This window comes from Echiichthys vipera, assembly GCF_963691815.1.
Source record: "Echiichthys vipera genome assembly, chromosome: X".
NCBI classification, from domain to species: domain Eukaryota; kingdom Metazoa; phylum Chordata; class Actinopteri; order Perciformes; family Trachinidae; genus Echiichthys; species Echiichthys vipera.
In genome coordinates this window covers 4,962,413-4,983,463 of record NC_139825.1, presented here as the reverse complement: position 1 = coordinate 4,983,463, position 21,051 = coordinate 4,962,413, and the positions used below count along the sequence as shown (strand labels likewise).

Sequence of the window (21,051 nt, the reverse complement as noted above, 5' to 3'; positions counted from 1 at the left end):
AGTTGATGTAATGTTATTATATAATTATGTCAACACAACTCATCAAAAATAATGTTTGTAACTTAGAAGTTGTATCTAAATCAATAAATTCGATTTTTTGTTAATTTGGAGCCATGCATTTAATTAAGTGGATGTAACAGGTCCCCTGAAATACCTTTTAGATTACATCGAGTTTGCATTTACACTTTTAACTTATAAATGCTACAAATAATTTCGGACACTGAGGTCTAATCATATACAGTCTATGGGCCAAATACATAAACATGGAAAAACTACACGAAAGGGGCATTTAGGCACACTAGCCACATGCAAAAGGAGCATTCACACACTGCTCCCTTGTGGGAATATTATTTATCGCACCGTGAAAAAAATTAAAGGGGAACGCCACCTACGTTAATAATTCTTATTATTTATGGTTTATGGTTCGAATCCCGGCTGGTCCAAAGACATACATGTGTTAGGTTAATTGATGACTCTAAATTGTGAATGTGAGTGTGAATGGTTGTCTGTCTCTGTTTGTCTCTATGTGCCCTCTCCAGGGTGTACTCCGCCTCACGCCCAATGTCAGCTGGGATCGTGGGATCGGCTCCATACCCCCCAGCGACCCAGATAGGGACAGCGTTTGAAGATGGATGGATGGATGGAGCTAAGCCCTAAGGCAATCTCTCAAACCCAGAAACCAGATCAGGAAAGCTGCGTGAATGTATGACGTTTGGTCAAAAAAAAAACTAATTTATTGTTGATGCAATGATGTTTTGTATCATTTTATAGGGGGCAGAGCAGGAGCGCTTTTACAGCAAAGTTGTCGAAATAACAATCTTTTCATCGGACCCGAATGCAGCATACAGAGAGCCCGCCCTCATACCTCCTACTTTTTGTACAATCTATCCCTCCTACTTATTCCCTACGCCGCCATTCTGGCCTGGTGTAACTGCGGCAGTCAACGAAACGGGACGAGGTATTTTCTACACTTAAAAAATAAAATTAAAAAAAAAGATCTGAAACTGGTAAATAGCACGGCATACTTTCTTTACATACTATACTTGACTGTTACAGTGTAGTGTTGTATTATGAAAGTGAATACCACGGCCGTCTTAACAACAAGCTAACTTAGCTATAACGCAAACGCTAAGGTCGCTAGACATTGGTGGTATACATTAGGCCTCTTGTGTAGCCGAAGCTAAACCAAGCCTGAACTACGCGAACATAATATATCGAGTGTTAGCCAGGCTAACAAAACAAATCCAAAGTCACATTGTTGTTTATTTACGTAAAAAAATCATATTTAATCTAATATCTATCTAATATTTGCCGATCTCCATACAGTAACGATAGTGTCTTTCCATCACTGCTGGGAATCTAACTTTGGGCTACTTTTTATTATTCATAAGTAAGTATGTGATTGTTTCTTGACTGTCTTGGTTTTTCAGCTTTGCACATTCAAATATTGAACACTGAAGGTCACCTATAACGTATATTATTTGCACTTGGTGGTCAACGTTAGCTGTCTCAGATATTTGTGTAACTAATGTTAGATTACTAATGTGGTTGTGGCTCCAAGAGAAGTATTTGTTTTACTGGTAATACGAGTTAGTAATTTTGTGAGTCCTGAGCAATTGTGCTTCCTTAGAGTATATGTATACTGTCCTTTAAGATGGCTGATCATCAGTGCCGAAGTAAGTCCCCCATGTCCAGGGACAATAAAGCGCCCAGGTCTGAACCGTCCAAAATTCATTTTGGATTAGATAACGTCACTTGACTATATATAAATGTGTAGATAATCTAACGTTAGTATAATGACAGTGAGTCTCTCCACCTAATTGGGGCCCTGTTATAACCATGTGCTGGTTTGCTCGGGAGTCATTGAGAGCATATGTCTCACTGTACTGTTCATCTGTGTGGAAACCTTCTCGTTTGAATGTACACAACTGTCTGTCTCTTAATAACACCTTTTCAGTTCCCTGGGGAGTGTTTTTGATCGATTTGTAGGTTTAAAACCATCCTCTTGGCCCTTTTGTGGGAATACCCGGATATGGATAGCTTGCCCCCCATGAGAATACATTGGCAGAAGATTTTTTTCCTCTTCAGTGTTGGCTGAAAATTTCTAGAGGCTTGAATATCCTGCCCTTTTTTCTACTGCCATCAACCAAATATCACCAAGTGTGCCAAGGCATGAGAAGACGCTGACGATTGTCTTTCCAACTACCATCCATCCCCTTTTTGCCTCATCAGTATAAGCATTTTTGGATCTATTTTTTTCCCTTTTTCTGGCTGTTTATGCCTCCCTGTTTCTTCCTTTTATTTATTAATTAATAAAAAAGAATTAAAAAAAAAATCCCCAAAAGACTATTGCATCCACCATCAGTAATGTTTAGCAGTCTGGCGGAGATAAAGATGTCTCAGAGAGTCTCAGAAAAGGGATGTCGTAGGAAGAGTGTCTCTGGGCGACCCACCCCCCTTTTCCTCTTATCTCACGGATCAAGTGTTCCTTCAGGACTTCATACCACCAAGGAGACACCCTACCAGCAGTGCGCTCAAGAGGGAGACAACTTCTCAGCCACCTCAGGTAAAGGTGACACAATGCTAATAACAAAATCAAAATGAGCTTGTTGGTACAGATGGGTTGATCAGTTTAAGGCTAACTGACAATCTCAATTGACATTTCATAGAAGCTGTATTTAATTTACCGAAAACATCACTGATTGGTCAACAGGTCACAAAACAAGTTGTTGTGTTTTTCTTTTTGTTTACATCTCCTTATCCCATCTATATTTTCTTCTTCTCTGCTCATTTCACACATGAATCAGACACAGACATTTCTTTGCAGCTCCATGAGTGAATGGAGTTCAAATTTGCAAAAGCTTTGTTTCATTGAAAGTGCACAGCTTCCTTCACAGCATAATCAGAATTTTTACCAAGACAAACTGAACACTCAATAGGTTGTGTGAAGCCTAGAATGTTTGTTTGAGAATTGTAATTAATTCCGGTAAGAAACCCAAATGTACAAGTTGGTGCAAGTAATTCCATTTTGTATTCAGAAACTACTTGTACACTTCTTATTCATATTCCTTTTACATGTGCAGACATGTTGCAACACTTGCAGTGAATTGATTGGAGTATAGTTTCGGTTTCTGATGCATTGTTTTGGTCGGTTCTGTTAGCCCTGAAGAAAACCAGCTGCTGGGTCTTAACCTCGTCAGCTCCGCCACTCAAGACGCATACCAACATTACTATGACCAACCGTGGAGATGACTGCTACTTCTTTTACTATTCTACCTGTTCTAAAGTAAGCAAAGTTTGAGCATACAACTCACATGTTCACGCACAGTTTAACAGTTGGAAAGTGTGATGACCAGAAGGAAGGATAGGGCCTTACCGTGTTTCATTGATCATGCAGGGAGACAGCTGTCCATTCAGACACTGTGAGGCAGCTATGGGCAGTGAGACCGTCTGCAACCTTTGGCAGGAGGAACGCTGCTTCCGTACAGTCTGCAAGTTTCGCCACATGGAGATCACGGTAAGCCAAGTACAAATTTAATTTTTAAACCAAAGAAAGTTTAGACTTTTCCTTCAAGCTTCGCCCACTTGAGGCTGTGTGAGTCTTGAGTGGACATTAACAAAGGGTAGAAAAAGTATCCCTGTAAACCATAGCCGGGGGCTCTACTCCTGTCCCTGGACAGGAGGGTGGAACACATCATGTACTGTAAAGGCGATCACGCAACAGGCCTGTCAGTATGCTGCATTTGCAACGATCAGAGTATTAACTTCCATATACAGCTGGTAATTCAAATAAAAATTGAATTGGAATGTCTCTACATTGTTGGTAAGCTTCATTTGTGATTGAGAGTACAGTATAATAGAGTTGGGTTGATTTCTGGTGTTGCCATTCAAGTGTACGAGCTTAAACGAGTTTAAGCTAAGATACCCTGATTCCAAGCAAACTGGCTGAACCAGCATTTATTCCCTATTATGTCACGTTCTAGGAAATTAAAGTAGTATGACCGCAATGGCGTCACTTCATAAAAATCCAACTTTTTTCCCTCGATAATGAGCTGTTTTACGTAGCATGGGGATTCAGCTGGGCTGTAGTTTAGCTGTTTTCTGAATTAAGTATCATATCCACATGTGTATATGGATATATAAAAAATAGCTTTGATGTAGTAAATGACCTTCATGTTGCTGTAGCTTAGCTTACTACATTGTTTGGATAGATAACGTTAGCTTCAGTGCAGTGAGGCTTCATTTACATATTGAGTAACTGGTAGTTTAGGCCACTACACTTTCCAAGGAGCTGCCCAACACTGGAAATAATCAATATGACATGATTAACATATTGTGTTTGTTCATAACCAGACTAACAGCCACTACTTTCTGTCTACTACCATAGACTGTATAAAAATGGTCTGTTCTCAAGTCACTCAAGAGGCCACGCCCCTAATTATTCATGAACTTTAACCTCCAATGAAATAAAAACTAGCCTGTTGTCATGGAGATATGAGCTAAACATACAGACTAGAATGTTTTTTTTGTCCGAGGCCTTAAACAGGTTTAATGATGCTGTGAAAACGGCCTGTTTAACATAGGGGGTCAATGAGAAACTGCTCTATTATGAAATCTGCCCCTAGTGGACACTCAGAGAACTGTAGTTTTTGGCACTTTCTGATTGGATCAACCAGGAAGTCGCTGTGATGGGGGCTTGGCTGTTACATGTTGTTTGTCTCTTTGATACAAACAGAAAAAACGAAAGGAGATAGCTTGTTATTGGGAAAACCAGCCAGCTGGCTGCCAGAAACCCCACTGTGCCTTCTTCCATGAACGGCCCCGCTACATTGATGGCTGCTTTGTCCCACCTGATAAAAGTGAGTGGACTTTTATTCAGCAAACACTAGGAATGGAAATGTAGAGAGTTTAAGATCATTTTATATCCACGGGTGAAAAGCAGTAATGATGGTCAATGTAATTCTCCCAGGTCTAAGCAAAAACGATGAACAGCCACACGAGGAACCAGCTCCCCTGCCAGCCGCCCCTCTCTCCATTGCAGCCAATCCCCAGCTCAGAGGCGTCATCAAGACAGAAACTCAGGAGCCAGTACCGAGCCCCACCCACCCCCCAGTTGTGATTAATCCAGCAGACGACGATGAGGATGAAGATGGTGAGCTGCATTTGGGCTCAAAATTACTCTCTATCTCTTATTTCTCATTTTGAGACAGGTTATTCCCTGTGGTCTTTAGCAGTCACATGTCTTTATGTTTCCAGACCAGTTCTCAGAGGAGGGAGAAGATGGAAAGGTTGTCCCGTCTCCTAGAAAAATACCCAAATCAGGTGAGGCTGTTATCAGAGACTACATTTTAGAAAGTATTTGGTTGTGATATGTGTCCCATGGATGTACTACTCTACTGTATGTACTACTATGTTGTGTCTTTACAGATGACTCGCTGAACTTTGGAGTGAGCACCCTAGAGGAGATTAGACTGAGAAAGGCTCTTAAGGCCAGCATGAAGAGAGCTTACCCCATCCCGAGTGCTGATACCTCGTCCAACGGAGAGAAAGAAAACATCCAGTCATTCTTTCGACCAGCCCTCTACGAGGCGAGAGATGGTAAAAAATAGGAATTTGTGAGGTTGTCAGAATGCAAGGAGTTGGATACCCAACTCTGCATCTTTCCTCCTCCCAGATCAACTAATTTCATATTATATCTTTCATTCTGATGATATTGTGGAATGGGATTTTGAGGAATCATGGTAATTGATGAGTTGTCAACATTGATAGTACCAGTAGTATCAGAAACATTTTTTTCAGTTTAAAGAAATATCACTGCCTGGGGTCTTAATAAAAATAATTCCACAAAACTACTGCTACTGCACATTAGCATTGCATTGTTTGGACAAAATATTGACTGAAGTATAGATATTGGCTGATAAGATAGACGTAATAATTGGGATTGGTTTCAGGCCTAAGGCACTGAAGTACACTGAAGTATACTTCTCATGCTATGAGGAGCATCTTTTTTGCTCTGTCTCTCATCTGATGATGAGATGAAGATATCTGCTTTGGATATCCACTCTTGAAAAATAAAAATAAATGTTAATGTTGAACTGATAAAAATAGTCAACATTAAGTGGTAGAAAAGTAACCATGTCTTTCATTCCTAAAGAAAAATAAAATCAATATTATCCTGTTCTCAACCAGCACATGGTCCCTCTTTTAACCTAGGCCCACTTGTCTTTGAAGAAACTGTGAGACCTAGAGGCAGGGTGGCTGAAAGGCTCGGAAGGAAGATGCCCAACACTGGTAAATATGCACATTTGTACACCTTATCAACAGATTTACTGCCAGTGCTGATAATAATAGTGTTAATTGCACAGATGAGAAGCTCATGACTTGTCCTTGCTGTAGATGTGATAAGTGGAGACAGTGTCCCACTGAGACGGAGTCTGGCTGGGCGTTTGAGTGGAGTTGTGGAAGAGATACAGCCATTAATGCCCCCACAGAAATGTGAGTATCGAGACACATTGAAAACTACAGTAGTTTATTGGTCACTGAACACCACCTGTTGCATTTTACTCAAAATTATGCTGATGAGGTGGAAAGAGCAACAATACGACAATGTGTATATAAACAGGTTATAATTTACAAAGTCTAGAATGAAAAATATTTTACCCATTTTTCTCTTCTGCTTCTACAGCTTTGAAGCCCATTAAAGACAGACTTGGATTGCCTCGGTCTGTGTCACCCACTCAACCAGGTATTAATTCTGACAAATACGATACAATATGACATTGTCCATTATTTTGTCTATAACGTCATGAATCATGCACATTGATTAAAACTTTGTTTATTGTTGTCCTTCAGCTTGCCCAACAGCTGAGACCAACAGGGATTCAAATAAATATCCTGAGCAGATTCGCATCAAAACTCTGGAGGAGATCAGACAGGAGAAAGCAGCAAAGTCTCAGTGCCACAAAGAGGATTCTTCAGCTGTGGCTCCAGAACTCAACTTAACCAAAACCACCAGAGGTGTCAAACGAGCTATCACCATCAAAGAGAGTTCCATAAGCCATGGAAAAATGTTCTCAGAGATCCTACATGGCAAGAAGAAAGGGCAGGAGGAACAGGAACAGAAGCCAAGCCCTAAGAAGGCCAAACACACTGTGGAGAAAGCTCCAGGCAAGATCCAGGGAGACCAAGTGGATCCTGGCCCTGAGGCTACAAAAGTGGGAGAGGTAAGAGTAAAGACTCTGGAGGAAATCCGCAAAGAGAAGGCAGTGATGACTCAGGCTCAACAGGCTGAAAACAAGAAGAGCTCTGATACTGAGGAGCAGGACACTAAGAAGCCTCGCCTCATGTGGATCAACAAACTGACCTCCCACCGTAAGTGAGCACTTCAATTTTTATACTTTTGTTCCCTGCGTGTTGACACGTTAAATTTTGCTACTCCTCATTTTAAATTCCATGTGTTTGATTATCTATTATGTTCCAGGCAACTTAACAACAGAGAAGAGTGTTGAAGTGACAGAAAAGTCACAGAAAACTCCTACTGCTCCTCAGGTATAGTCACTAATACTGCAGTATTGGCTGTGGCTGCTTGTTCTGTTGACTTAACCTGATGGTGATCTCCCTGCATCTTTCTAGACCAGCGCTGCCACCAGTAACATTGTCAAGGTGAAGACCTTTGAAGAGATCATGCGGGAGAAGCGCCTTCGCAAGCAGGAAATGGAGGAACAGGCCAAAGGCTCGACTGAAGCCAAGCCTTCTCAGAAACAGACTGATGAAGGAACCCTGAAGAGGAAGGTTCCCACTAAAAACAGTCCTACATGCCCAGACTCTTCATCACCGCCCTCCACCTCTATGGCTCCTGACTCCACCGCTTCCACCCAAAAACTCCCTTTTGGTAAAAGGATGCCCCTTAAATTCAAAGCTGCTTCACCTCAGAAGAAGAGCTCTTCTCCACTCGAGGCGGAGAATGAATCTGACTCAGGCAGCTCCAGGGAGGTCCCAAACAAAAACACAAGGACTTCCACTTTACTGTCAGCAGCCAAGCAGACCAGAGCAGCTCCTCAGGGTCCTGCAGCAGAGACCCATAATTCTAATAAAACACTGAAGAAATCCCCAGAATACACTGCAGACACCAAAGGTATTGCGCCTTTAAATGTCGTGCATACTTCATTTTGCAACCATTGTTCCTGTTTGAACATAAGGCAACCCACTAGGGGTTTTTGCCTTATGGGCAATATGGCAAAAATATATCACAATTTTTCACAGTAAAACCACAATCATGATTTTATCAGGGTTTTTTTACATTCATTTTTAACTATTTTGAATGTTACTGAACAGTGCAACCAAAGTATTTTTCCTCTTTAAAAATATAGCCCTAAAAGAAAAAAATATGTAACAGAGCATTTGGGCCAAAGAACCTTTCTGAACAGATTTGAATCTGAATCCTTCTCAAACACCATGTAAACACCGTACCCCCAGGTTAAATCCAAGTTCTCATACCCTGGTTACCAGACCTAGACAACTCATTCAGTTCCCTGATTATTTACGCATGCGCCACACTCTGCGGCGGTGGCTTTTGACCCGGAAATAGAATAAACCAGGAAGCATACGCGAAAACAATGTGAAAAAACAACCACAATAATAGAGCGTTACCTTTAAACTGAGGGAGGACTTCACCATGGCAACTAACATCCCTACCAAGAAGACCCGTTTCTGTAATAATTCTGTCCAAAAGTCTGCCGTTTGTGATTTTGACAAAACAGCTGTATTCAGTCCAGCTGTATGTTGGTGGAGCTCCACCTACTGTACAGGAGGAAGAGTTACTCTGTCATTTTCCCATTCAACTCCCTTTCATGGAAACAAGGGGAACTTCAATAACCTGATTATTATCCTCAACCTGGGAAAGACCATTTTTGGGGTTACTGATGTGCATGGAAACGCACTGACTGTGCTAAGGTCAATGGACATTTAACAAACACCTGCCTAAAGCACCTGTTTCCTCTGCTGGCTGTGGTGTGACTGGACTCCTCACCATTTTACTCTGACTGTTTAGGATGCTGTCTTTTTAGCTATTTGTAAAGGTTTGTTGTGTTACCATCCAATGTGCGCACCTTGTGTGACTGTGTGGCAAGTATGGGCAGAAGGCGGCCTCTGAAGTGACAGCACTTATTCCTTGGGTTACACGCGGCAGTGTTGACAGACAGCATCAATGCAGCGTGATAGTCAGATGCGCATGTGCTGTCAGGACAAGGTAGTTTTGTTCTCATTTTCTTTTTTCTTTTTCAGTGAGGCCTAAGCTCAATGTGAAGCCGTCCGTCATGAAGCCTGCCGTGCAGGTGAAAACAGGCCAGATGAGAAGGGGAGCAGAGCGATCTGCTGTTGCTGCTGTTAAACCTCTGAACAGCACCTCTACAGGGCTGGAGGAGCCACAGCAGGAGCCAGCATGCAGGGACAGACAGGTAGGTTGGTGCTCTGGGCCAGTTTGCTGTCTGCGGCATGCGCCAAATGTCCCTACATTTGATGTGGCACATTTCACATTTGCTTAAAATTCCTCATTTGTGTATATATGCATTATTAGTTTGTGGAAGTATTTCCTACAGTGTATTGTCTTGTATCCATCTAATATTTATGCATTTCCACTCAACACTTTGAATTGTTTAATACGCCCATTTATACTGTTGGTCCTAATATTTTTCACTTTTTCATATTCTACCTACAGTTAATTGAACTGTCATCTAAAAATGTGATAATGTATGATGGGAAATCTAAACAATCTAGTGCTGTTAATGACCTTGAGTAACTTGTGTTCCATTTTCAGGAGTTCCCACCCTCCAATGCAGAGGCTCAGCTGAGCTCTTCTGTTCCCCGTAGTCCCAGCAACCTGTTGGACTCCAGCCCACAGAGAGAGGAGCTCCAGACTGTCCCTGTCTTCAAACAGAATCTGAGCCAAGAAGCCAAGCAGAACATCAACGCTGCTGCTGCCAGAGAGGCCTGTAAAGTCCCCCAAAGGTAAAGGTCCACAGAGAGCCAAAACTTTAACTTCAAGTTTTAGCATGAACACTAACTTCTTGGTAATGTCAGACTTAACCACGCTAATATCTGTAGGCAGGTGTGGGGAACCATTTTTCACTGTACACAACACCTTGTTTAACTGTATATGTAAATGTTATTACAAGGTGCACAAAACAAAAAAATATGACCTTGTAATGTTTGTCTCAAATTTCAAATCAAATATTTAATTTCTCCTCAAGTGAAGGGTGTGAAATTCTGATTAAGAGCAACCAGTCATTTCCACACAACTTCAATTGTACATTATTTGCTTGTAAGCAAGACACCCAAGAGTACATTTTGACAGGAAAAAATATAATATATAAAAATCTCTGTCCATTTCAGCCCAGTCCTGAAGACTCCCATTCAGCCCAAGTCACGGAGACTAAGTGTAGCTGCGTCCCGCACCACTTCCACCTCCAGCACTACTGTCTCTACCTCCGCCGTGGATGACTTTGAAGAGCTGATCAACGAGTTCACCGACGACCACCTGGAGGAGGGAGACGTGGACCCTGGCATTGGAGAGGAAGACCTGCTTCAGGAACTGTCAGAGATGATTGATAGCTGAGGGCTTCATCAAGCACAATCAACACCCCGCCCCAACTTATCACTCAAACATCATTCATTATCTACCATGGAGAAATTTATATAATTTTTGGTGTTTTTTCAAGCCTTTATTAGATAGGACAGACAGGGAATGGGGTGAGAGAGAGGGGTAGACATGCAGCAAAGGGGTCGCAGGTCGGAGTCGAACCCGCGGCCACTGCCTTGAGGAACTTCAGCCTCTTTACATGGGGCGACTGCTCTAACCGCTGTGCTTTAGGATCCAGTTTTTTCATCTTATCTTCTTTTTCATTTCCTGCCCCTATGATCATCTAATCACCCTGAGGGTTATTCTGCAGGACTTATACCCTCTTTTTTATCATGTCCGTTCATTATCAGAGTCACACTTTTCGGGTCCGCAAAAGATAAAAAGAAAAAAGTGTTAGTGCTAGGAGATGTAACATCATGATGAATGTGTTGTTTTAGAGAGAAGTCATATTTGTATACTGTGTATGCAAAGTGAAGACCAAGCAAAGTATCGAAATAATGAATGCTGCTGCACTTAACAGTAGACTGCCCCCAAACTACCTGTTCCTTTTGGTTTTATATCGGTGAGTGGACAAGACTGCCTGCTAGTTTCCACATTATGACATTGAAATATATCGCTTTCATTTAGCGATGGCCCTGTCAGCCTGAAAGGAAGTTGCTATGAAGTTCATCTCATGTCTGATTATTTTGTCCATCAGGTGTATGGGGTTTCTAGATTTTACTCAGATCTTATGGAGTGCACCCTGTGCCAGTGGCTGTTTTAAGAAGTGTTTTTAGAATGTTTGCCTGAAATGTAGGTGTTTATTTTAAAGCAGATATTTTCTTCAGTAGGCGTATGTTGAACTAGTCTGGGATAAATGTCTATGTGCTCTCTGGGCTTTCTTTTAAAGATTTTTTTTTTTAGCAGTTTTCAAGCCTCAGGGACTGTTTCTCATCTTTGTATGTTCCTAATGTGATTGACAAACACTGTATTTTAATGCAACAATGCTGTCTTGTCTTTTTGGTTTATCAATGTGATCTGAGGAAAGATCAACTTGTTTTTTGGTCTTAACTCGTGTTTGCTCTGTCCTGACCCTTTCCCACAAGCTTACTGTTCAAAGCGACATGTACATATTAGTGTGTAAATAAAAAGTGCTTTTATGACCAGCTGGCTCAAGATGAGAAGTGGCACTTAGTGTATACTTTATACCAGGTTTGGGGATCAACCTCAGGTGTTGATACATAAAAATATAGTCTAACCGGGGACTCATTTTTATACAACCAAGCTTTTAACAAACAATGCAGTTTATCTCTTTGATTCCACTCAAAATAGTAAACAGTTAATTGGATGAAATCAAAATAAGAGCATTACAAAAACCATTATATGAATGTGGTGGAGAAAATATTAGAGACATCTTTGTATGTTTAACAGCACCACAAACTCCCAAGTTGCCATAGTTGAATCAACACTGACAAAACAGTTTCAACAAAAACGGATCATTATACCATTACTATGACAGATGTCTTACTGCAGGGCTAATCTGCATTCATTGTTAGCTTGGTGCAATTCATATACTGGCAACTAAGTGAGTATATTTGTGGTGATACACTATCTGCAAATACTAAGAAAGTAATTTCCGTATAAAATAACTGACAAAAAGAAATCTGGCACCTGTTGGAGTAGTACACAGATTGCTCTGATCTTATGCATCCACAGTACAGTATATCCAAACATATTTTACCTGTTGGTTAGTCAAGTGGTCCAGCAAGGGAGAGTAAAGTAACTTTAAAGTAAGTAATTCATTGCATTCTTAAAAGCATGGTTATTCCAAAGAAAAGAAAACGACAAACCTTCACTGATAACCCACATTAGGCTGTAGGTACTTTACGTTAATTGGATCAAAAGTGTGACTATCAAATGAAATATTTGAAAAAGAAAATTAATAACTTTAAATCATTAAAAACTTCACACGGAGAACCAATTAAATGTAGGGCCTTGACTCATGTTCAGATTATGAGATTGAGTATTCTCAATAAACTTATCGTTAATCAAGTAAATATTAGCTATCACCAATAATTATCAAAGATAATAATAAAATTTACTCTAGTTAAACTAGAGTTCCTCAGGGCCCCACCGTCATAGACGGACTGACAACTAATATAAAAGTCTCATTAAACAGATTAAACTACTAATTAAGGGTTAAACACCGATAAATGTAATAGTTTAATCAGGTGAAGGATTTAAAAGTTCTTTTCTTAGTAGACGCTGGCTCATTCATCATTGTGTAATATTAAATAAAGAGACATATTGTAAACACAAACATTTATTAACAAATTAATAAATGCAACAAACAAAACACAATAAACTAACTAAAGCTAACAGCAAATGTGTGTGTGGTGTGTGTGTGTGTGTGTGTGTGTGTGTGTGTGTGTGTGTGTGTGTGTGTGTGTGTGTGTGTGTGTGTGTGTGTGTGTGTGTGTGTGTGTGTGAGAGAGAAAGAGGAGAGGTGTGGGGCTTGGACCCCTGCAGAGATGGTGTGAACATTTAAGTCACACAAAAGCCAGCAGGCTGAAGACCTCAGAAGTTCTAATTCAGATTACAACCAGGTTACAGTTCTATCTAGCCGTTCTATACAGTCCTATAACATGTAGTGATGCCCAGTTGGTGATTAGTTACCAGTCCATGAGATGGGAAAGATAAGTTGCGTTACTTGATGCCAGTGGCTGGTCCTTGTTGGTTGTTGCTCTTAGACAAAAGAAGGACTCAGATCGCTCTTTGTTCTGCTCAGTTGGGTTGGTAACTGGTTGGTTAACCTGGCTGGTGATCCTACGCCATACAGGCAGGCAATGTTCAGGGCCTCGGGACAGCGGGCAGCTGGTCCCTGGATCCAGCAGGAGAGCGTCGAGTTGAGTGTGGAGATTCGAAGAAAGAGTCCAAGGAAGAGAGTCCAAGAGAGAGAGAAAGAGAGAGGAGATGTCCTACAGTTTTATAGGCACTGATGATGTCATCACCAGAGACCTAGAACAGTTTGGGGGTCCCTTGGAGAGTTCACACCTGGGTGTGACCTGTTGGGGGAGAGTTGCATGGCAGGCCTTTGTCTGTGACCATGCCCTCAGGGACAAAGGCTGCCCTCAGGGACAAAGGCTGCCAGCCTTCTCATAATCAAACTGAAAGTTCACGTTAATCCAGAAATGAACAATCATCTTTGGGATGCCGGTTACAGGGCTATCAGTTTTTTCTACACATCACTGAGAAATATTGAAGCCCCTAAAGGAGTGGTCTCCATAATAATAATAATAATAACATAATGTCCCAATTGTTCCATAAATAGTATGCATGAAGGACTCTGTGTATTGTGTATAGATTGAGTACAATGCACAACACAGCCTACATAGCCACTTTAAGATCCGCCTAGGCCACAGAAATAATACTACCTGGCCCCCAGGTTTTCTGTCCATCAATAAGTCTATGTGCAACTTGATTAAACACAACTTTATATAGTAACATACACTTTTAAACAACACATGGAACCTTTCTAAGCTACAACCTTCTTCAGATAGTCTCTTAGTACAAATTCATTCATAGTCACACAGCCTGTGCTGCCTGACTGGGTATCTGGGTGGCGACGGTGCTGGTTCAGCATCATCATTTTGAATTGGATCAGGATCGGGGTCAATGTGGCAGTTATTCTTGCTGTGCCTCGAGATGGATCCTCTTGAAGAATGAACTGTTCCTGGTGATGGCATAGTTCTTTCGTCCAGCTGTAACCATGGAGCATGTCACACTTGTTACTGTAAGTGGTTCTTTGCTGTGGGGTGTTGTGAGTTTGTTCTGTTTCAGTTGACAACACAGCATAGTGTCAACGGGCTTGATGTTGGATTGGGCAGCCAGGGTTCCTAATCATTTTCCTTTCTAAATTCCAGACTTTTTCAGACTCAAATTTCCAGACTTCTTGGGGGATTTTTCAGTCAATATTAAACATCTGAATACCAATTGTTAGATGTTTATTATGTAACTAAATGGTTTTAAAATCCAACTTTTAACATGCGTGGTAAACTCTGACTACGTTTTTTTACTCATGTTGCCAAGTAATTACACGTCATTTTTACCTACGTATTGTAGTTCAAATAAGTGAATGAACTCTGTTCAGTGCACAACATTTTATTCAAGCTCAATGCTAAAAGAGTGAAATGAATAACTGTGAACCTGTAACTCTACAGACAGGAACAGTAGAGATGGATAATTAAATTAATAACTGAACAAGTCTGTGCTTCATTGGCTTTAGATGGAGTAAACATACTGTGAATAAATAAAATAATGATAAATAAAGATAAATCATAAATCAAATATATTTTAAGACCTTCAGAATGTATAACAAAATGTGAAATCATCAATAACCAAAGCTTCCCAGCAAACACAAACGGACCCGGACCTGTTTGAGAGAGCCTGATTGGGTCGTTATCAAGTAAAATCACAATTAGTCCGATCAGGCCCAGAATATGACCCTATCACAACCAATTACTTAGGCACACGGATGGACTAAGTCCGATAGCATGATATTATACTGTATAAACATGAAACATCAGTACTGGGTGTGCGTAATAAAAATCACACAGTCATCTTCTTGGTAACTGGTGAAAATAATACAAAAAGGCAAACGAAAGGGGAAGAACGTGATCTGACCTACGACCCAGCACGTGATGCAATTCTCCAACAGGCACCCGCAGTGCTGCCTATGACTACTGCATGATCATGTCTTCAACAGGACTCAGCAGCTCAGCGCATGTAAACCATCAGAGCTGAAAAGTAAGTAACCTTTTCATGATTTCATGATGAGTAAAATAATATTGTCAAAAGTGGGAGCCAAATTAAGAAGAGTATCTCGTCAACTAGGCCACAAAAGCCTGCTGCTAGCAGCATTTGACCGCACTCAGTCCTCTCAGGCTGAGTGAATTCCTAAATTATACTTATTTTTATGTTGATTCAGGCCAAATAGCAGCTAAGAAAGTACACACCATAATAATGAACTATATCGTTATTTTCTCGCCGAATTACAAAAACTAGCTCGTCGACTAGGTCGCGTTGGCCTGCTGCTAGATGCTAACAACATTTCAGCGTTTGTTACAGTTCAAATTCGGTCCCTCCAGGGTCCAACGTTTTGGAGGTTTTTTCCTACTTGCCCTGTTCAGACATGTGTCTAGATAGTACTGACTGATTTTGAAGTTGATCGGGTTAAATCTCTAGGTGGAGTTTGTTAAATATGACACGTGCCAATGTCAGAAAATGGCCATTAAAGTCAAAATGGCCAACTTCCGGTTGAGTTTAGACCTTTTTCAAAGGTGTGAAGGTGTCATGACAATGACAAAAACAATTTCAACAGAAACAAACAAACAAACAAAAAACCCATCATGACACTGCTCTCCAGTAAACAGGAAGAACTCTAAATACTAGTGATGTCCAAATGAAGCTTCATGAAGCATTAGTTGTAATTGTTGAGTCCACTAGATGGAGCTCTTGGTTTAAAGAAAAGGGCTCAATGAATGGTGATTCAGTATGTTTTCAACCCTTTGTTGAACAGAGTGGTCACAACTGTTATTGTTTTATTTCCTTTTTTGTTTTTGTTTTGTTTTTTGTTCTGTTTCACATTCCTCCCCACTCTCCTCATCCACTTCACTACCTAATACTTTAGGCCATGCAGTGTTAATCTAACTTATTATTATTGTTCCTATGGCTAATGCTGTAAAGACAGGTACTGGAGTGCTTCTGATCTCCTGGAATACTAAGGGCATGAACAGCGCAGTCAAAATTGGTAAATTACAACATCTTAAGGGGGATGTGATGTTCCTGCAGGAACTACATCTCAAATCAGCTGACACTCCACGTATTAAGAGAGCGTGGATGAGCCACCTATTCCATTCCAAATTACCGTATTTTCGCGACTATAAGGCGCATATAAACGTCTTTTTTTTTTCTCAAAATGTGCGGCACGCCCAATAGTGCGGTGCGCCCTTTGTGTGTTACTGCGGACGTTGTTGAGACCACCGAGAGAACGTTCAAGGGGGATAGTGGGCGTGGCTTGTGTATAAAAGAACAGGTATGTGCTTAATGCAAAACATTGTTGTCTTAACAACCCTGAGAATGGCAAAGAGACACGCATATGAAGCACAGTTTAAACTGAAGGCTATCAGCTACGCAGAGGAACATGGAAATCGAGCAGCCGCGAGAGAACTCAAGATTAATGAATCGATGGTTCGCAAGTGGAGGAAGATGGAAAACGAACTCCGACAGGTGAAGAAGACGCTGCTGAGTTTCCGCGGACATAAGGCCAGGTGGCCCGAGTTGGAGGAAAGACTGGAGCGGTGGATCATTGAGCAAAGAACGAGTGGGGCGAGCGTTTCGACGGTCACTATTCGACTAAAAGCAGTAACGCTAGCGGAAGAAATGAAAATTGAACATTTTCAAGGAGGTCCGTCGTGGTGCTTTCGTTTTATGAAACGGTACCATTTTTCCATCCGGACCAGGACTACAGTAGCGCAGCAGCGTCCGGCGGATTATAATGAAAAGCTGGCGAGCTTCCACTCCTTCTGCGGCAAACACATCGCCGACAAAAGCATCCAGCCAAGCCACATCACCAACATGGACGAGGTGCCGCTCACTTTCGACATCCCGGTGAGTCACACGGTGGAGAAGAAGGGGACAAGAACGGTAGCGATACGCACAACGGGGTATGAAAAAGCTTCCTTTACTGTTGTGCTTGGCTGCCACGCAAATGGACAGAAACTGCCGCCTATGGTGATTTTTAAGAGGAAGACTTTGCCTAAAGAGACTTTTCCAGCTGGAGTCATTATTAAGGCAAATGAAAAGGGCTGGATGGATGAGGAGATGATGAAAGCGTGGCTGAGGGAGGTGTATGTAAGGAGACCAGGTGGCTTTTTCCGCGCATCACCATCGCTGTTAATCTGTGACTCCATGCGTGCCCATCTCACAGCTGATGTGAAAAACACGGTGAAACAAATGAACGCTGTGCTTACTGTTATTCCGGGAGGTCTGACAAAAGAACTTCAACCGCTCGACATCGGCGTGAACCGGCCGTTTAAAGTAAGGCTGCGAGCGGCGTGGGAGCGATGGATGACCGACGGAGACCACAGTTTCACCAAAAGTGGAAGGCAGCGCCTGGCAAGTTACGCCACAGTTTGCGGATGGATTGTAGATGCTTGGGCTAACGTGTCTGCTGGCACTGTTGTTCGAGCTTTCGCAAAAGCCGGCATCATTTCCGAGGAGCCGCACGGCACGGAAAGTGACTCTGACAGCGAAGAAGGGGAAACTGGCATGTCTGATTTAGCGCAGCTGTTTAATTCAGAAACAGAGGATGATGACTTTGATGGCTTTGATTAAATACTTTGTAATAAATACATGTAATAAATACATGAAATACATACTCAGTTTTACTCTATTTTTAAATACGCAGTAGAGGTATTTAAACGTAGTAGAGAATATGTACCGGTATATAAAACCCGCGCCCTATAATCCGGTGCGCCGTATGTGTGTGTTAAATACAGAAATGGCACACATAACTGAGACTGCGCCTTTTAGTACGGTGCGCCGTATGGTCGTGAAAATACGGTAACAGATAGAGTTAGAGGGGCAGCTATCATCATTCATAAAAGGGTCCTGTTTGAGCCAACAAATATAATCCTAGATACTGAAGGCCGCTATGTCATAGTTTTGGGGCACACTTCAGAACACACCAGTGGTCTTAGTTTCGGTTTATGCGCCCACCTGGGACAATGAACAGTTTTTTACAAGGCTATTTGCAAAAATCCCAAACGCCGACAGTCAACGCATTATCATAAGCGGAGACTTCAACCTGGTGCAGGATGTGACTCTTGACAGATCTTAACCTACACAGATTAGACATTACAGATGTGTGTGTGTTGAAGGCAATACCCTCGCAATTTACCATGAATAAGTTTACTATTTAAACAATTTAAAGTAGTGCATACAATTCTCTGACAGTGAGTCGCTCTCTTCCTGTTTACCGTAACAACAAGCAACGAACAAAACTCCACTGACACATTTACTCAAACCAAACTATAAAGGCTGATCTGGGAGGTGATGTTATGTTTAACATGAAAAACTAAACATGGAGGCATTCACAAGGACAGCTAACATTACGTATTCTCTTCCTGTTTCTCCGTAACTACGGCAACCGCCTCCTTAAAGCGGAACAGCAGAGCTCGGTGAAGTGGTGTTAACAACGGGCTACTTTGGGCTCAGACGCTGAATCATAGATGAAGTGCTGTTGAGGTAGAACAGTTCTAGTCTGTGAATGTTCTCATTTGTCCAGGTCATCTTTATCCCCAAAGCAATTTCAGTCAAAAGCAACTGGACTTGGTTATTTGTCTAGGAAGACGTTTCTCCTCTCATCCAAGAGGCTTCATCAGTTCATGTGCGCATCTGACCAGGCTGGGACTGGTCCAACAAACTGGTGTGGAGATCCAGGTATTTAACCTCTCACAAGGCCGATGATGTCACTGGAACCCTTTGTGCTCCAAGTGCCAACGACCGTCGTTAAAGTGGCAGTCGTTGGTGGGAAGTTGGTTTCGACTTTGTTAGTGCTCTATTGAGTCTTAACAACAGTCGTAGGAGTTACAGGAGGACATTTGACAACAGTTGTTCTTTGAGGTTAGATTGTTGAATCTCTTGAAGGGATGCATTGTAAATTGGAGATAAGTGCTGTCTCAGACCTCCTCCTCTGTTTAGCGATGGTTTCTCTACTTTTACATAGATGGCTTCTTTTACTCCTCTTTCAAACCATCTGCCCTCACTGTCCAGGATTTGGACATTGTTGTCATCAAAGGAGTGGGCTTTCTCCTTGAGATGTGAGTGGACAGCAGCGTTCAGGCCTGAGGAGTTAGCTCTCCTGTGTTGGGCCATGCATTTATGCCATGGTTGTTTTGTTTCTCCAATGTATAGATCTTTGCATTCCTCGTTGCATTGGAGAGCATAAACCAAATTGCTTTTGTGGGTGTGTGGTGTTCTGTCCTTGGGATGTACAAGTCTGTGTCTGAGTGTGTTACTGGGTTTGAAATACACAGGGATGCAGTGTTTGTTGAAGATCCTCCTGAGTTTCTCTGATACCCCAGCCACCTACGGAATGACTATGTAGTTTCTCTTATTTTGTTTTTCTTTCTCAACCACTTTGGTTTTCTTTCTGGAAGCAGCTGCCGTTTTCACAAAGGTCCAGCTGGGGTAGCCACAAGTTGTGAGGGCGCCTCTCAGGTGCTTGCATTCTTCCCCTTGGGCCTGTGAGCTGGTGGGTACGTTATCAGTTCTATGCTGCAGTGTTCTGATAACTCCAAGCTTGTGTTCCAAAGGGTGGTGCGAGTCAAACAGTAGATATTGATCTATGTGAGTGGGTTTTCTGTATACCCCAATGTGGAGGATCCTGTCATTCTCCATATGGACATCACAGTCTAAGAAAGGCAAACTGCTGTCCTTGACTTCTTCTCTGGTGAACTTGATGTTTCTGTCCACAGAGTTTATATGTTCGGTAAAAGTTTGCACCTGTTTGAGTTACTTTAATTATTTTTCCTATTAGCTAAAGTTTTTACTATTTTTTGTTTCATTGTACCTTTATCTACTTATGTTATATGTTATTTAATTACTTAGTTGGTTATTGTAAATTACGTCTGACATTGGTTGTTGGGAGGGATAGTAACTTGGATTTGGAGACTTAGTTTTGTTCTTGCCTATGCTGCATGCTGCACAATTCACCTGACAGCACAGCAGTTAAATGTTTATCCACATTCTAATGTTCATGTAGTTCAAATATGATGAGTATTGTCTACATTAGGGGTAAGTGTCAGTTTAAAATGCTTTCATGATCATTTTTGGTCGTTAAGTTAATAAATAAGACCTGTCTTTCTTGAACAAGTTGTTTTTGTCAATATTATCATCTGATAACATCCAATAAATACTAAGAGCGAGCTAGTACAATAGGCCTTTGATGCTTTTACAAACAAATTTTTGAGGGAAGCAAAATATCGTCAATTATCGTTATCAGCAAAATCCCCAAAAATATCGAGATATTGATTTTTGTCAATATCGCACACCCCTAGATTTTTTTGTTGTGCCGTTCCCACCTCATCGATCTGAATTATGTTTCACTGATACGTTGGCCCAAGGAGTTATCACACACCGAGACTGTTGTGTGTATAATAAATGTAAGAAAAAAAACGCAGATATTTTTGTCTACTTTTCAGGTAGTTGACGCGACACATTTTACGGCATGCGCTCTCTGTCCACTGGTGGGAGTGGGAGGCGATACAAAGAGCAGAATAGAATACTAATGCCGTCGTGTAAATAAGATAAATAACATAAGGCGGTTTATAGGGATGGGTATGATTAAGATTAAGACAACGATGCTACTATAC

At 41.5% G+C, this 21,051-nt stretch overlaps 1 protein-coding gene across 7 annotated transcripts; it reads left to right on the top strand.

The window, feature by feature from the left end:
• Positions 1-914: 914 nt before the first annotated feature.
• On the top strand, positions 915-11,781 carry zc3h11a (zinc finger CCCH-type containing 11A). Of its 7 annotated transcripts, none has more exons than XM_083939347.1 (18): positions 915-958; positions 1,327-1,390; positions 2,495-2,566; positions 3,162-3,286; positions 3,398-3,517; positions 4,736-4,859; positions 4,970-5,152; positions 5,257-5,322; positions 5,428-5,598; positions 6,214-6,291; positions 6,397-6,495; positions 6,686-6,745; positions 6,853-7,371; positions 7,481-7,548; positions 7,633-8,134; positions 9,283-9,455; positions 9,815-10,005; positions 10,390-11,781. In XM_083939347.1, the coding sequence occupies exons 4-18, from the start codon at positions 3,233-3,235 to the stop codon at positions 10,610-10,612; spliced, it is 2,631 nt and encodes an 876-aa protein (XP_083795473.1). In that variant the 5' UTR covers positions 915-958; positions 1,327-1,390; positions 2,495-2,566; positions 3,162-3,232; the 3' UTR covers positions 10,613-11,781. The 7 variants fall into 7 exon arrangements, with proteins under 7 accessions (XP_083795473.1, XP_083795472.1, XP_083795470.1 ...); XM_083939346.1 differs by having other exon boundaries at positions 923-1,007; XM_083939344.1 differs by having other exon boundaries at positions 923-1,007; positions 1,327-2,566.
• Positions 11,782-21,051: the final 9,270 nt, after the last annotated feature.